The sequence below is a fragment of the Gobio gobio genome (genome assembly GCF_949357685.1).
Source record: "Gobio gobio genome assembly, chromosome: 16".
Lineage (NCBI taxonomy): Eukaryota > Metazoa > Chordata > Actinopteri > Cypriniformes > Gobionidae > Gobio > Gobio gobio.
The window spans coordinates 48,763,018-48,781,487 of NC_137109.1; the positions used below are offsets into that span (position 1 = coordinate 48,763,018).

The window sequence follows — 18,470 nt, forward strand, 5'->3', positions numbered from 1 at the left end:
CCTCCATTCAGATCCATTTGAACAAATCTTGCATACATGATAGTATTTTCTGCAATCTAGTGGAAACAGCCCAAACTGTCTGCAGGGTGCTAGAGCTCACAGAGTTACACACTTTCAAAACTGAATTTATACCCCAAAAAACATGTTTATCACTTTTAGCAGTGTTTTATGAATCTTCAAAGGGTTTCTTGTAAAATGACACCAAAATTGTGTATTTAGAGACTGTATGTGGGTATGGGAAGCTTTTCAATTTGGGGAGGCCAAATCCAGGTGGAAATCCCCTAAAACTGTTTAAAAAGGAGGTTAAAAAGGCTGTCCTCAAGTAAGGTGAAGTTCAAGTAAACGCCAAGGTCACGGGCTGGGTATGTTGAATGCAATGTAAGTCTCTTTTGATAAAAGCCTCTGCCAAATGCATGAAATATAATGTAAATGTTAGAGAGTGTTTCTTTGTTTCACATTTTTGGTCACTACATACTTCCATATCATGTTGTTTAATAGTTTTCATGACGTGGCATTAGAAAGTTAACTTCACCCCAGAGCAGATTAAAGTCATTTTGGGTTGTTTGCTAGAGTCCAGGGGTTTTAGGGCTTTTGCGTTTATTGAATTGTCATGGTAGAAGTGTCTGCATGGAGAGTTTGTGCAGCAGATTTCGAGCTGAACGCTTCCCCTCCTCTCTGGCCCCTCGTGGCGAGGGCGTCTGAGCTCGAGGGACCTGAGCTGTGTCAAATCAATTTCCCTGCTCAAGTAAATCCTGAAGACCCGGTCCATCTCACTTCAGACTATAAATTCAGACTTTAAATTAAACAAACTCATTCTGTTAGGGCTGTACGGTGTATCATTTTAGCATCGATATCGTGATGTGCGCCAAGATTTTGCGCCGACATTTGATGTGAAGTATAGGGATTGTAATTGATCCGTATGGGCCAAGCACAATGGCTCAAAGAGCATGTGATTCTCAGATTGAAGAGCAAAGTTTAACCATAATAGAGTGAAAGTTTATCATTTGCACGTATTTTAGGTCCTGTCAGTTTAAAGGAACACGCCGACTTTTTGGGTCTTTAGCTTATTCACCGTATCCCCTAGACTTGGATAAACATTTTCCTATTTACATGTTGTGATGTGTATAGGTACATTGTGTACTAAGACTGACGGAAAATGTAGGCTAGCTGGAGCCGTTTACCTCCAGTCTTTGTGCTAAGCTAGGCTAGCTGAAGCTGTTTACCTCCAGTCTTTGTGCTAAGCTAGGCTAGCTGGAGCCGTTTACCTCCAGTCTTTGTGCTAAGCTAGGCTAGCTGGAGCCGTCTACCTCCAGTCTTTGTGCTAAACTAGGCTAGCTGGAGCCGTTTACCTCCAGTCTTTGTGCTAAGCTAGGCTAGCTGAAGCTGTTTACCTCCAGTCTTTGTGCTAAGCTAGGCTAGCTGGAGCCGTTTACCTCCAGTCTTTGTGCTAAACTAGGCTAGCTGGAGCCGTTTAACTCCAGTCTTTGTAATAAACTAGGCTAGCTGGAGCCGTTTACCTCCAGTCTTTGTGCTAAGCTAGGCTAGCTGAAGCTGTTTACCTCCAGTCTTTGTGTTAAACTAGGCTAGCTGGAGCCGTTTACCTCCAGTCTTTGTGCTAAACTAGGCTAGCTGGAGCCGTTTAACTCCAGTCTTTGTGCTAAGCTAGGCTTGCTGGAGCCGTTTACCTCCAGTCTTTGTGCTAAACTAGGCTAGCGGTGGGTGTGTCAGACAGAGTTATGGCACGGAGATGAGAATGGTGTGTATGGACTTATCTAACTCTGGGGGATATGGGGAATAAGATAAAGTCCCCAAAAGTTGGCGTGTTCCTTTAAACATTCAAGTGATTTTAAACCATTTCAGTGGAAGACCCGAAAGAGAACTCAGTTCGTACCTTGAACAGCAGATATGTGCGTCTCTTTGTGCTTTAAGGACATACATCCTCGTTAGCACAGTTGCTTATGGTTAACATGAATGTAAACTATTGAGAAAGAAAGCGGACATGTATCAGTATATTGGATCCGTGCATTCACTCTTAAAGTGACAGCAGCCTAATAAACCTGCTGCTGTCTGTGTCGTTAATCTTAATCTCTCTTTTGTAGCTTTAACAAAGATTAATTACAACCCCAAATCAGAAAAAGTTGGGACAGTATGGAAAACGCAAATAAATAAAAAAAGAAGTGATTTCTAAATTTCTAAACTTGTATTTCATTGCAGACAATATGAACACAAAATATTTCATGTTTTGTCTGGTCAACTTCATGTCATTTGTAAATATGCATCCTTTCCTGTAATTCAGACCTGCAACACATTTCAAAAAAAGTTGGGACAGTAAAGCATTTACCACTTTGTAATGTTGCCATTTCTTTTCACAACACTTAAAAGACGTTTAGGGACTGAAGACACCAAGTGATGAAGTGTTTCAGGTGTAATTTTGTCCCATTCTTCCTGCAAACAAGTCTTAAGGTGAGCAACAGTACTGGGTCTTCGTATCGCATTTTGCGCTTCAAAATGCGCCACACATTCTCTATTGGAGACAGGTCGGGACTGCAGGCAGGCCAGTCAAGTACCCGTACCCTCTTCCTCCGCAGCCAGGACTTTGTAATGTGTGCAGAATGTGGTTTTGCATTGTCTTGTTGAAATATGTATGGACGTCCCTGGAAAAGATGTCTTCTTGAAGGCAGCATATTATGCTCCGAAATCTCTATGTACTTTTCAGCATTAATGGTGCCTTCACAGAAGTGCAAGTTACCTTTGCCAAGGGCACTGACACAACCCCATACCATGACAGACCCTGGCTTTTGGACTTGTTGCTGGTAACAGTCTGGATGATCCTTTTCTTCTTTGGTCCGGAGCACACAGCGTCCATTCCTCCCAAAAAATACCTCAAATACTGATTCATCTGACCACAGTACACGTTTCCACTGTGTGATGGTCCATCCCAGATGCCTCCGAGCCCAGAGAAGTCGACGGTGCTTCTGGACACTGTTAACATAGGGCTTCCTTTTGGCACAGTACAGTTTTAACTGGCATTTGTGGGTGTATCTACGTTTTGTGGTACTTGACAAAGGTTTGCCAAAGTAGTCCTGAGCCCATGTGGTGATATTGCTTATAGATGAATGACGATTCTTGATGCAGTGCCGCCTGAGGGATCGGAGATCACGGTTGTTCAGCTTAGGCTTGAGCCCTTGTCCTTTACGCACTGAAATTCCTCCAGATTACTTGAATCTTTTAATTATGTTATGCACTGTTGAATGTGAAATATCCAAATCTTTCTTTGAGGAAAATTGTTTTTAAACATTTCAATAATTTTCTCACGTATTTGTTGGCAAACTGGCGATCCTCCGCCAATCTTTGCTCCTAAAGGATTAGACCTTTCTTGGATGCTGCTTTTGTACCAAATCAGAATTACAATCACCTGTTGACATCACCTGTTTCAAATCACATCATTATTTAACCATTTTACCTCATTACTAGCCCTAAATTGCTCCGGTCCCAACTTTTTTTGAAATGTGTTGCAGGTCTGAATGACAGGAAAGGATGCATATTTAAAAATGACATGAAGTTGACCAGACAAAACATGAAATATTTTGTGTTCATATTGTCTGCAACGAAATACAAGTCAAAGTAAATTTAGAAATCTCTTCTTTTTTTTTTTTTTTTTGCGTTTTCCATACTGTCCCAACTTTTTCTGATTTGGGGTTGTATATTTAATCTATAAAGTGAAGGCTATGCAGTGTTATTTTACATTTGATTATTGAATTTCTGTACCTGAATATTGTTAGACTTACCTGAAAAACATAAAGCGCTGCTAATTTCATTTGTATCTTTGTTCTGTTTTATTTACTTATGATTGTAATTAGTTTATGTCCTATGCAAATTCACTCCCCTACAAAATCACCTCAATCATTCTAAAAAGATGAACTATTTCCAAAAAGAGCTATTTAAGTCATCTGGTGAATTTGTTTTTCATATCCTAATGTATTTTGCAGGAAAATAAAACATTTCAATGTCAGTTTTTTTTTATCTTCCAATATAGGAATCACCAGGAAAAGCATGTAGTAAATAAGACTTTTTTTTTTTTTTATAAGAGTACACTAACATAATTTATGCAGCTTCTTTTGGCTTTTCATTTCTGATTCTGTTTTCAAGTGTTTACGAGCTTTGCTGGCACAGTGTGCTTTTGTTGAAGGAATATATTGTGTTGAAGCGGATACGTTTGTTTTTGGTGTTTGTTTGTCTTGGTGAATTTTCTATAATTTTCATACAAGGGAGTTTAAAAGCGCATAATTACTGTCGAAAGTCATGGAAATTTCTAGAACTCTCAACCCATTTTCCACATTTTTTAGGATGTTTTTTAGACTTTGCATGATGCAGACTGCAGCGAGGAAAGCATGAGACTGGACTGGCTGCTTTCAAACCTGCAGCTTTCACCATGATGAATGTCTCAAGATGTCAGGAGTTTGTCAACTAGCCTCAAGGCCACAGGCCCATTAACGCTTTATGGACAAAATTAAATGGTTAGTTCAACCAAAAATGAAAATGATCCCATAATTTACTCACCCTCAAGCCATCCTAGGTGTATATGACTTTCTTCTTTCAGCCAAACACAGTCTGAGTTATATTAATAAATATCCTGGCTCTTCCTAGCTTTATAATGGGAGCATCAACAAGTGCATCCATCCATCATAAAAGTGCATCCATCCATCATTAAAGTGCATCCATCCATCATAAAAGTGCATCCATCCATCATAAAAGTGCAAAGTGCATCCATCCATCCATCATAAAGTGCATCCATCCATCATAAAGTGCATCCATCCATCGTAAAATGCATCCATCCATCGTAAAAGTGCATCCATCCATCGTAAAATGCATCCATCCATCATAAGTGCATCCATCCATTGTAAAAGTGCATCCATCCATCGTAAAAGTGCATCCATCCATCGTAAAATGCATCCATCCATCGTAAAAGTGCATCCATCCATCGTAAACGTGCATCCATCATCGTAAAAGTGCATCCATCCATCGTAAAAGTGCATCTATCCATCGTAAAAGTGCATCCATCCATCGTAAAAGTGCATCCATCCATCGTAAAATGCATCCATCCATCGTAAAAGTGCATCCATCCATCGTAAATGTGCATCCATCCATCGTAAATGTGCATCCATCATCGTAAAAGTGCATCCATCCATCGTAAAAGTGCATCTATCCATCGTAAAAGTGCATCTATCCATAGTAAAAGTGCATCCATCCATCATAAAAGTGCATCCATCCATCATAAAAGTGCAAAGTGCATCCATCCATCCATCCATCAGAAAGTGCATCCATCCATCCATCGTAAAATGCATCCATCCATCGTAAAAGTGCATCCATCCATCGTAAAATGCATCCATCCATCATAAAGTGCATCCATCCATCGTAAAAAAATGATAAAAGTGCATCCATCCATGATAAAAGTGCATCAATTCATCTTAAAAGTGCATCTATCCATCATAAAAGTGCATCCATCCATCATACAAGTGCATCCATCAATCATAAAAGTGCATCCATCCATCATAAAAGTAATCCATATGGCTCCAGGGGTTAATAAAGGTCTTATGAAGTGAAGCCATGTGTTTCTGAAAAAAAAAAATCCATATTTATAATCAATCTTCCGCCGGAACTAGACTTGCCTATGGCCAAACCGGAAGCCAGTGATGGATTTAGCTTTTTTCCATTACCATTCACTGCCATTATAAAGCTTGGAAGAGCCAGGATATTTATTAATATAACTCTGATTGTGTTCATCAGAAAGAAGAATGTCACCTAAGATGGCTTGAGGGTGAGTAAATTATGGGATAATTTTCCTTTTTGGGAAAAACTCACTCATTTACTGTTGCTATTGTCTGTTCTGTTCACCTCGAGTGCTTACTAAATGTGAGTCAGCTGGATTTTAGCACAGACGTCACTTCAATAAGACTCCCACCTGTTGTCTGAATGTGGCATCTGTTGCGTTTCATTAAAAAGCTATTAAAAGCCAGAGGGCGATCTCGCCCTCAGCAGGACCGTCCGGCCTGAATCACCTTCCGCTTTGCATCCCTGTGGGATCCCGTCCCTGATGATACAGCACTTGTCAGCTCTCTGTGAGACACTCAACTTGTTGGATGAAGAGTGATGTGAGATTTAACCAAGCGTCTAGGTGCAGAGGAAGTCACTTCCACTTGGATGAGCTTGATGGATAGGGTCTGATTGTAATACGCACAAGCTAAAAATACTTGTTTTTCACTTTGCAGGAATTCATCGGATGCTTTCCCCCATCGCAGGATGACCCTACAGCGAGAAAAGGGCCGGCGGCAGGCGATCCGTGGACCGGCGTTCATGTTCAACGCTCGGGGCAGCAGCCTCACAGCGGAGGAAGAACGCTTTCTAGACGCAGCAGAGTACGGCAATATTCCGGTGGTCCGAAAGATGCTGGAAGAATCGTCCACGCTCAACGTGAACTGCGTCGACTACATGGGACAGAACGGACTGCAGCTGGCCGTCGGCAACGAACACCTGGAGGTCACCGAGCTGCTCCTGCGGCGAGACAACCTGGCCCGTGTCGGGGATGCGCTCCTGCTGGCGATTTCCAAAGGTTACATCCGGATCGTGGAGGCCCTGCTGGGACATCCATCCTTCGCGGGCTTCGAACGACTGACCCGCAGCCCCAGTGAGTTGCAGGACGACGACTTCTACTCGTACGACGAGGACGGCACACGGTTCTCGCCTGATATCACGCCTATCATCTTGGCCGCCCACTGCCAGAAATACGAGGTGGTGCACATGCTGCTGATGAAGGGCGCCCGGATCGAGCGGCCGCACGACTACTTCTGCAAGTGCGCCGAGTGCACCGAGAAGCAGAGGAAGGACGCGTTCAGCCACTCGCGGTCTAGGATAAACGCATATCGTGGACTCGCCAGCCCGGCGTATCTCTCTCTATCCAGCGAGGACCCCGTACTGACCGCGCTGGAGCTGAGCAATGAGCTCTCCAAGCTCGCCAACATCGAAAAGGAGTTCAAGGTAGGATGACTGGACCAACATGTTTTTTTTTTTTTTACTTGCACCATATTATTTGCTTTAATATCATGTTTTGTTTTTCCTTAAACATTTTTCATAATATTTTATTGGCCACGTACACACAGCAACGTTTTGGGGAGACACAACCACTTTTAAATACAAGAGCGAATCTCCTAAATTATTGCATTGCGTGAATATAATACAGGAGTCCCTCCTGATCCCATCAGTGACAGTCATGAAAGCATTGTGTTTGCAAATGTTATGCCTGGTTTCACAGACAGGGCTTAGATTAATCCAGGATTAGACTTTAGTTTGATTAGCTTTTATAAACATGCCTGATGCTGCGTTCACACCAAACGCGAATAGAGCGGCAAAATTGCGTCTAGTTTGACGCGTGAACATTTTTAATCCATTCGTGCGTCCAATTCGCTGTGGATTTTTTTATAAAAAAAATTATAAATCGAGTGTTTGAAGCGAAATAGACGCGCGTTCAAGGCGCGCCAGGAGAAATATGTCATAAAACACCACTCCTTTTCAGTGGCCTCTTTTCATTTTCATTAAAAAATATATATTAAACATTGATACCCACACAAATGTGGTCCAGGCAACTCCTACATTATCTTCACTGCATGTTTATTTAAATATCCTAAAAAAAAATAACAACAAATGATGATTCATGAGAGCAAAGATCGCCTGTTAGATCCACACAAGACGAACCCCTAAAGGACATCAGAGCCAGCGTCAAATGTCAGAAGGACTGGCCGAGGAAAGGCTGCTCTCGCCGGGGTTAATGAGCGCTGAGTGCCCGGTGATCGCCTGGAACTCCAAAAACACAAGATTATTTAAGAAAAATATAGGCGCTCTCTTTATCAAATAAACCACAGATTTGAGCTTTAAACAACTACATTCTCACCTGAAAAAGTCTTAAAACTAACATTTGTGACACAATAGTAGTATTTTTAAACTATGTGGGGTCTCATCACGTCACTTTACCACGTGACCGCAGCAAGCAGGCTCCTGATTGGTTAACGCAGCGCGAATTGACGCCGAAGTTCAAATTTTTCAACTTGGGCGTCAGACGCGAATTCACTTCAAACGCCTGAATGCACAAAAAGCACCACTCATGCAAGACGCTCAATTCACGTCAAATTCGTGCGAACTGGACGTGCAAAGGAGGTGGAATCACTTCTATCGTGCCGCAGGATCTCCAGACTCGCGTCAGCGCGCCTTTCCATTGACTTAACATTGAAATCACTCGCTCCAGACGCTCTATTCGCGTTTGGTGTGAACGCAGCATTAGAAAGAAACGGATGTGCAGTTTCCTGCTCCCGCTCACACTTTTTACGCTTCGTCCCGTTCCCGCCTGTAAAATCCTGCAGATCTACGTGTATTTTTTTATTCATGTTTCAGAATGATTCAGTCTCACTCCAGTGTCATTTCAACTCCATCTCACTGGAAAAAATACTATTTTACAAGGTCCCGATTTCATATGTATTCGTATGATGTGAATTGTGCGAAAATGAAATTTTTTAGAAAAAGTAAGCAGTTGGTAGGAAAACGTACGAATTGTACGATATCATATAAATCAGCCACCAATTCGCCAAAACTTAAAATAGTTACATGTTTTCGTTTTTGTTGCGCAACCGACGAATAACATTCTGTACCTTAAAACATTAAATACATTGAAGTAACTTTTATTTTATTTTTTAGATGTTAATGTTTTACAGTGATGTCCGATTCGTAAACATATGACTCTTTTGAGTTGGTTTTAATGAATCAGTCAAACAGATCTCAATTTGATTCAGATTCAGTGAATCATTCAGAGCCGTTCCTGAGAATTCAAGTACAAGCATTTATGGCATTATTCAACAATCATATATATTTTTTGTGTTGATATAGCCATAGATATGTATACGTAGATACCTCATTTGTCGAGACGCCCACCATTTTGGAACACACGTCAACACTTCAGGTGCTGAAGTCACTCACAGTAAAAAAAAAAAAGATCCAACAATGTGCAGCCTCTGATTGTAAAAACCGGCGCAATTTTAATTCCCAAAGAAATGGGATAATCTTTCACAGGTGAGATTGTATATGACACCCACACTTACACCCACATTATAATAATATTTGGTAAAACTTTACAATACAGGTGCACAAATAATGTGCATTAATTCATGCTAAGCTAATGCACAGATTCTCACGAGTTAATGTATGACTCATGAACAAAACCATTTATTAATGATCACTGCATCGGCAACTAATTAACATTAAAAGTAATCATTAAATTGTTATTAGTTAAATGTGTTATATTGTATTAATTCCCTACATTCTAAAAAATGCTGGGTTAAAAATAACCCAAGTTGGGTTGAAAATGGACTAACCCAGCAATTGGGTTGTTTTAACCCAGCGGTTGGGTTAAATGTTTGCTTAAAACAACCCACTTGCTGGGTTAGTCCATTTTCAACCCAACTTGGGTTATTTTTAACCCAGCCTTTTTTAGAGTGTACTTAAAATGTATTCAGCGGTTTGAATAAATAGGCTATATTGCTGTTTATTAAACACATTACTACTTCATTACAATTTTTTTATCATTTATTTTGATGTCTGATTGGTTGATGATTTCTTTCCAATTAACTTGTTCATAAAGAGTTCAATGCTTTCATTAAAAGTTGAGAGCAATGTGTCTGTGGGGTTCTCTGATGATCAGTAATATTTATAAGATCTTTAACCAGTATTTTTAGCATATGCAGAATTATCTACCATTAATGATCAACTAAATCCTTTAAAATCAACTGCTTCAGTCTATTGCAGATATAGATATTCACACATGCATGCGTAAAACCGGCTTTGACCGCTCAAAAATGGCGGACGGCTAACATATAGCAGCCCATAGAAACAGTCGGCAATGAGGCATCTACGTATACATATCTATGGAGACAGCACTTATAAGAAAGTTCAAAACAGAACCAAGGAAAAGAAAAGAAAAAAAGGAGGGGGTGAGGGTCCAAAGTGGAGAGATTTTGCAAATAGCTTCAAATCATTGTTCCATCCATTGAAATGGGGATTCATCTTTAAATATCTGTGGATAAAGTTCTTACCTAAACAATCAGATCAAAAAATCTAGGTTCCTATCATTCAAAAAACACTGCAACTTTAATTGGGATCATATTCAAAGGGCGTATCGATATATCTTTAGAAAAGTCATAATGAACCTGCTGTGTGAACGTGGCCACTCTCGAGCTGTCAGACTTAAACTTCCTCCTCCATCCCGAACTCTCTGAGTTCACCTTATATCTGCATCTCTTATCTTAACATTTATGTTCATTTTAACAGCATTTTTAACTTCTGTTGCGTGTGTGTTTGTGTGTGTGTGCTGCCGCCGTCGACAGGATAAAAAGAATCGTAATAAAGAGACATCTCAGCACAATGGCTTCACTCTGGTAAATATGTTTGACTACATCATTTTCACTCACTCAGACTAACAGTAACTAAATGTCATGCTTGCTGATTCAGCTTTTATGTCAAGGTTAGACTGTCAGTCGCTGTAGATCTCGATCAGTGTAGAGCCGGAGACTCACTTCAGATAATCTGAGCTCTCTCTTCAGCTCTGTGCCAGTCCAAGAGCTGTTATTTCAGACAGAATTGTGTATTATGTTGTATATTTGCTTATGTGCTGTATGCAAAGTTCACTGATTCACAAAAAACACTGATAGATAGATACACCGATCAGGCATAACATTATGATCATCTCTTCATCACCTGTTAGTGGGTGGGATATATTAGGCAGCAAGTGAACATTTTGTCCTCAGAGTTGATGTGTTAGAAGCAGGAAAAATGGGCAAGCGTAAGGATTTGAGCGAGTTTGACAAGGGCCAGATTGTGACGACTGGGTCAGAGCATCTCCAAAACTGCAGCTCTTGTGGGGTGTTCCCGGTCTGCAGTGGTCAGTCTCTATCAAAAGTGCTCCAAGTAAGGAACAGTGGAGAACCGGCCACAGGGTCATGGAGGACCAGTGGAGAACCGGCCACAGGGTCATGAAGGACCAGTGGAGAACCGGCCACAGGGTCATGGAGGACCAGTGGAGAACCGGCCACAGGGTCATGGAGGACCAGTGGAGAACCGGCCACAGGGTCATGAAGGACCAGTGGAGAACCGGCCACAGGGTCATGAAGGACCAGTGGAGAACCGGCCACAGGGTCATGAAGGACCAGTGGAGAACCGGCCACAGGGTCATGGAGGAACAGTGGAGAACCGGCCACAGGGTCATGGAGGAACAGTGGAGAACCGGCCACAGGGTCATGGAGGAACAGTGGAGAACCGGCCACAGGGTCATGGAGGACCAGTGGAGAACCGGCCACAGGGTCATGAAGGACCAGTGGAGAACCGGCCACAGGGTCATGGAGGACCAGTGGAGAACCGGCCACAGGGTCATGGAGGACCAGTGGAGAACCGGCCACAGGGTCATGAAGGACCGGACCAGTGGAGAACCGGCCACAGGGTCATGGAGGACCAGTGGAGAACCGGCCACAGGGTCATGGAGGACCAGTGGAGAACCGGCCACAGGGTCATGAAGGACCGGACCAGTGGAGAACCGGCCACAGGGTCATGGGCGGCCGAGGCTCATTGATGCCCGTTTGGTCCGATCAAACAGACGAGCTACTGGAGCTCAAACTGCTCAAGAAGTTAATGCTGGTTCTGATAGAAAGGTGTCAGAATACACAGAGCATCTCAGTTTGTTGTGTATGGGGCGGCACAGCCGCTGACCAGTGCCCATGCTGACCCCTGTCCACCGCCAAAAGCACCAACAATGGCATGTGAGCATCAGAACTGGACCACGGAGAAATGCAAGAAGGTGGCCTGGTCTGATGAATCACGTTTTCTTTTGGATGCCCGGGTGCGTGTGCGTCACATACCTGGGGAACACATGGCACCAGGATGCACTATTGGAAGAAGGCACAGACTTAAAGGATCTGCTGCTAACATCTTGGTGCCAGATACCCCAGCACACCTTCAGGGGTCTAGTGGAGTCCATGCCTCGACGTGTCAGGGCGGTTTTGGAAGCAAAAGGGAGACCAACACAATATTAGGAAGGTGGTCATAATGTTATGACCTGATCGGTGTATATAATAATTCATTTTGTGTGAATCTCCAAAAGGCTGTCAAGAACAGGTCATATTTCAAGAGATATTAAAAATTATATATATTTTTTAAATTATTATTTGTAAGAACTTATTTTTTGACATTTGAAAACAACTCATAACTTTAATGCAAATCTGCATTTTCTTTAAATCTTTTGTGATTTTTAAGTATTTATTTATTATGTAAGGATTTGTATTTTTATTTAAATCATCATAAAGGTGGTACAGCATTATGCAGATTTTAATTATGAGAATCAAATGAAAAGTTAAACATCTGGACGCAAAGTTGTAATTTATTGTCATGAAAATAGTGTTTTTTATTTATTTTTATTTTTTATTAAATTATTTCATATATTTTTTTAGTGCTGTCAAACAATTGCTCGTGATTAATTGCATCCAAAATAAAAGTTTGTGTTTACATAATATATGTGTGTGTACTGTGTATAATTATTTTATTAAATATATACATGCAAGTGCATAAATATAAAATAATTGAGATTTGTATATATATATATATATATATATATATATATATATGTGTGTGTGTGTGTGTGTGTGTGTATATATGTGTGTATATATATAAATCTCAATTATTTTTATATGTATGCACTTGCATGTATATATTTAATAAAACATTGTTATATTTATGTATAAAATATTTATATACAATAAAAATGATATACATTTTATATACAGTATATGCATACAATATATCTTAAATATATAACTTTTTTATTTTGGATGCAATTAAATGCGATGAATTGTGTGACAGACCTCATTTTAATAGAATTATGTATTTATCTATAATATTTTAAATATAATATTGTATTTATTTATTTTAATTTGCAGTGAAATGTGACCTGGCTATGTTTTTTTTGTGCTCTTCACCTAAATATTGCTTTAGTTCTTGGTGTACACTTTTACCTTGTGTCTTATTGAGCAAATAAATGTCACATTTGGTCAGCTATTGTACACTCATCACACACTCCCATGACCCACTTTGATAACCATCATGATTCTCATACAACATATGGTCAGTTATATTGCTTTTCTCGTGCTGATAAGAGGTTTGCTGTCGTCCTGGTGCTTTGAGAAGGTATAATGAATCCCACAGAGAACAATAAAGCACCCAGCATGTCATGTTTTAAACAGAACCCCAGCAGCAGTGCATGCTGGGAGATCACACTGATATGACATCTACCTGATGCAGGTCTACACACTGTTGGATAAGGCGTATTCAATCATGACAATGAGGTTTTTAAATGAAGCAAAGAAGCATTTGGTCTCAAGAGTTGAGTGAGGTATCGACTTTACCGCTTGGTTAAATATGTATGGTGCTCTGGTTTAATAATTCCGTCATAAATACATAGACTCTCATGAAACCGCTAGTCATGTCAAGTGAATCAATAACCAGGATCATCTTCTAGAGTTCTAACAGTTCATTGCAATCGGAAATAGTTCAGAATTAAGAATCCGTCACTTTATTAATATTAGAGATTGTACTAGATTTTGATGAAGGGTTGATATTTTTTTTCTTTGAAATATGCACATGTGAATCATTTACATTGAGCTTAGTAATGCATATTGTAAATAGGGTGAGTTTTGATTTCATGTTGACTTTAATTGACCGGTTTCTATTGTTTTATGGTATGATTGAACTCTTTTCTGTTCCAAAGACTTTTCTAACAATGTCAAATATTCTAAGTGGACCCAAAACTGTATTTTTCTTTATTTTAAGCAACATCTGAATATCAGTAGACACACACTCTTCTAAAAAGGTTCTAAATGGAACCTTAAAGGATTCCGTCAGGTGTATCATATGGAATTTATGGGTTCCATCATGCAATCATTTTATAGATTTAGTTTCATAATTCATTTGTAATTTTAATTAAATTTTATGAATTAAGCAGCTTGTAAACATTCTATGGTGCCCATAGGGCGTGTCTGAATGCACTTTGCTGGCTCATGGTCTAAAAGGGTTGTTCCTCACCTCTTAATGAGTCATGTTTTGGGCGTAATGTGCAATAAACCAATCAGAGTCTCATCTCCCATTCCCTTTAAAAGCCAGTTGCACTCGCACCATGGCGGATTCACTATTTACATGAGGAGAGACTGAACGCTTCTCCAGAGAGGAATCCTTTTATTTTCAACATTTGACATGTGTATGTGCTGCTATAGGAGTGTACGCCTATAGGCTCATATTACTAACACACCCTTTAAATAACACTAAAAATACTGCACTATTGACTTTAGAGCAGGTTTGTGTTGGTCAATGGCACAGCGTTTTCAGTTCCTCACAATAGCAACACTCCAACAATGCTCCTGAACACACCTGGTGTTCAGACCAGACGCCCATGGGCGAACAGATGCGCCAGTGCATTTCATATTTAAACAACGTGACGCTGGACTGGAAAATGAGAACAACGTCAGGCTGAAACTAGCAAAAACAACACTTGCGTCGTATGCCGGGTGTAATCTAGGGCCCTTGATCACGAGAAAATATTGAAATGACCTGTTAAACATGAAAGTATTATGCAATCGTTTAAGGGCGTTTTCACATCTGAAAGTCCGCACCAAGGTCCGAACCAAAGTTCATATTTTGATACATTTTATACATTGGGTTAGGTTTGGTTTCACATTGCAATTATGCGAGCGCACTAAAGCACTTTACATGACACACTTGCGTCCTGTCGTCATCATCTATGTGGGCGGCATCTGGACATTGATTGGTTTGTAAACGGACATGCGTCTGACGTCCGCGTCTTTGACGAGAATGAATGAACAGACACATTGCTGCCACTAGTGAACAGTGCGCATTGCTTGCTATTTCTTTTAGTTTCGAATTGTTTCGTTTAAAACATTACAAGCTTTCTCTACACATATATCTCCTGTCTGTCAGGCAAGTAGCTGCTGAGTTTTTTGTTCAAGAGCAATGCAAGTGATCGCTCCGGCGCCTCCATGTCACGATTGTTGTCTACTATAGCCTATTTGCTTCTTATTTATGAAATCCAGGCAATTGGCTGATGAGACATTAATTAAAATTAAGATACAATTTATACCAAACAAATTTCACTTTAAAGAAAGGCTTTCTACAAAACAAAACTTAATGAAGTGGTCAAAATCATTTCTGACTTTCTGTCTTCTGACATATTGGCCATCTTTTCACTTTTCATAATCAATATAGCCGAGACGACATTTTAAAATAACATTATAATATTTAAACATAAACAGGAATTTCCTGTAAATGGTCTGAAAGTCAGAGCCATACAGAAAATGCTTTCACACTAGAAACGAACCAAACCGGTGCAATGTGGCGCCAGTCGCGACGCAAGTGTTTTTAGCTAGTTTCAGCCCGACGCAGTTCTCATTTTTACGTCCAGCATCACGTTGTTTAAATAGCAAATGCACTCGCGCATCTGTTAAACCAGGTGTGTTCAGGAGCATTGTTGGAGTGTTGCTATTGGGAGGAACTGAAAACGCCTGACCATTGACCAACACAAACCTGCTCTAAAGTCAATAGCGCAGTATTTTTTGTGTTATTTGAAGGGTGTGTAAGTAATACAAGCCTATAGGTGGTGCACAACGCGCAAACACTCTGATTATTACACACACAGGGATGTGCAGCAGCACACACATTTTTTTTATATAAAAAAATCATTGATTGCTCTCTGGAGAAGCGTTCAGTCTCTCCTCATGTCAATAGTGAATCCGCCATGGTGCGAGCACAACTGGCTTTTAAAGGGAATGGGAGATGAGACTCTGATTGGTTTATTGCACGTTACACCCAAAACACACCCATGACTCATTATGGGTGTGATGAGGCACACGAGGCACAACCCTTTTAGATCATGCACTGTTATCCCCTTAAACACACCAATGATTAATTAAGAGACTAGGTACAACCAGGCCTTGACATTAACACCCGCCAGCTTGCCAAATGCGGGTAGATTTCAGCTGTGGCGGGTAAGGCAGCCACTCCCACTAGCCACTTTGGTGGGTTGAATAGCCTATAATTTCAGCCTACAGCCAAATGAAATACCAAGACCGTTGTATCACAAAATTACAATTCAATTACCATTCTTTATCGATTAACTTGCAGTTAGTGAAGGTGGGATAGGCAGAATCGCGCTGAATGACACACAACAGAAGCACTCTCTCTGTGTCGCACGCGCCATCAGTTTTCCTTGCACCTGAATAGTCAAATACACGCACATGCATGTCAAAATGTCTGGATTTGTGTCATTAATGTTAATCAAACAACTACAGATGTTAAATAAATGTATAAATATTAAAGGGTTAGTTCACCCAAAAATGTAAATTCTGTCATTAATTACTTACCCTCATGTCGTTCGACACCCGTAAGACCTCCGTTCATCCGTTCATGATGAAGCTTCGAAGCGTTATGAATCAGTGAGTCGATTCAGCAGTTTGGATCGCCAAATTTCAGCAGTTTGGCGGTTTGACACGCTGATTCATAACGCTTCGAAGCTTCATGATGCAGTGTTTTGAAATCGTCATCACTATATAAGTCGTTATTTAGGGGTTTTTTGCGCACAAAAACTATTCTCGCCGATTCATAAAGTTATTGTAGAACCACTGTAGTGAGATGGACTTTGTAACGACGTCTTTAGTACCTTTTAAGTGCCAAAGGAGGCCTTTCAGAGCCATCAGATTTCAACTAAAATATCTTCATTTGTGTTCCGAAGATGAACCGAGGTCTTACGTGTGTCGAACGACATGAGGGTGAGTAATTAATGACAGAATTTTCATTTTTGGGTGAACTAACCCTTTAAATGAACCTACTGTATCTGACATTTTTTTTATTTGTATTTATTATTGTTTTTGTAATTTGCTGCTTTTGTTCTTTTATATAGCCTAACTTATATATAGCCATATTGCCCACCCCTTGCCCACCTGCACATAGTACCAGCTGATATACAATGTAGGTCTGGATTTGGGTGGTGACTCTGCATTTGTAAGTTTGAAAGGGTTTTGCATCTTCTAAGTCAAGTAAAATGACTCAAAATCAAGTAATTTAATCATGCCAAAGTCAATTTTAATCATATCAAATGTAATTTCCCAACCGCAAAATTGTGGCTAGTGAAAATGCTGAGTGGCTAGTAACTTTGGGAAACAACTAGCCACAGTGGCTGGTGAGCAAAAAAGTTAATGTCAAGCCCTGGGTACAACCCTTTTGGACCATTTTTTCCGTGGTTAACCCTTGTGTTATGTTGCGGGTCAATTTGACCCGTTTTGATTTTTAAGTTGTAAGAAATATCAGTTAACCTATGTTTTTTTTTTTCTTTAAATTTTGTGACTTTTTCTCATTTAGGGTCATGAACATGCATGCAAAGTTTCAACACGCTGATGTGTTTTGACATATACACACACATTTACTGTTACTATCGTGATGTTCACGGGTCAATTTGACTTATTGGCATATTTTAATGTTGTAAGGCAATTGTAGAGACCCCAAATAATAACATTTCTTGGTTATATTTTGTTATTTTAGTTTTTTACTAACCTATGAAGCAAAAAAAATTAGCTTTTCCCCATTTTTTCAATACAGAAATATTTTTTGTATGCCACAAATGGTAAAAATTAGCTATAATTTCTTTTTTCAATGTATCTGAAATACTATCTAACCTACATTGTTTTTCTTGAAATTGTGTGACCTTTTCTCATTGTCATTAACATGCATGCAAAGTTTCAACATGATAATGCGTTGTGAAATGTGCATATCAAAATTGTATACACTCTTGCTGTTTGTGGGTCAATTTGACCCATATAGGATAGCTGTTCAAAAGCAACTGTACAGCCACAAAATACAAAACACTTTGTTGTATCTCAGAGCTCTTCAACTATTAACAACTTCATGAAGCAGTGTTTTGAAATCGGCCATCACTGTATAAGTCGTAAAAGTAAAGTTTAAAACAAGTTATAGAGGTTTATGAACATGAAAATATATAACATATATATATTTATATTTTATATAAAATATACATTTTACAAAACATGTTAAATTCTAAAACCTCAAGAAAATCAAAGCTAAATATCTGACCAAATTCTGTACCAAATTTTAGGTTGATATCTCAAAAAACAAAAAAAAGTTTTTGTGCGCATACCAACGCTTTCCACTAGATGACATGTAGACTCTTCGATTTCCATATATGGTTTGAGTGATCTGAACGTTATATTTTCATACTTTTCAAAATATCTATGAAGTAGACATCCTATTCAGAAGTAGTTTGGGCAGAAATGTTAATATTTGATTTGAATTCAATCTCTAAAATGCAT

The 18,470-nt window shown here is 39.8% G+C and overlaps 2 protein-coding genes across 2 annotated transcripts in view; both read left to right on the forward strand.

Annotated features, from left to right (window-relative positions):
- The window catches only part of LOC307139892 (glutathione S-transferase P-like), a 729,649-nt gene that overhangs the window by 618,917 nt on the left and 92,262 nt on the right, over positions 1-18,470 (forward strand). The gene's annotated exons all lie outside the window — the stretch shown is intronic.
- The window catches only part of trpc3 (transient receptor potential cation channel, subfamily C, member 3), a gene marked incomplete at its 5' end in the record, with an annotated part of 99,363 nt that overhangs the window by 18,441 nt on the left and 62,452 nt on the right, over positions 1-18,470 (forward strand). The window contains one exon of the mRNA XM_079839801.1: positions 6,270-7,035. Within this exon, the coding sequence (XP_079695927.1) occupies positions 6,270-7,035 (766 nt within the window). The remainder of the gene's footprint in view (positions 1-6,269; positions 7,036-18,470) is intronic.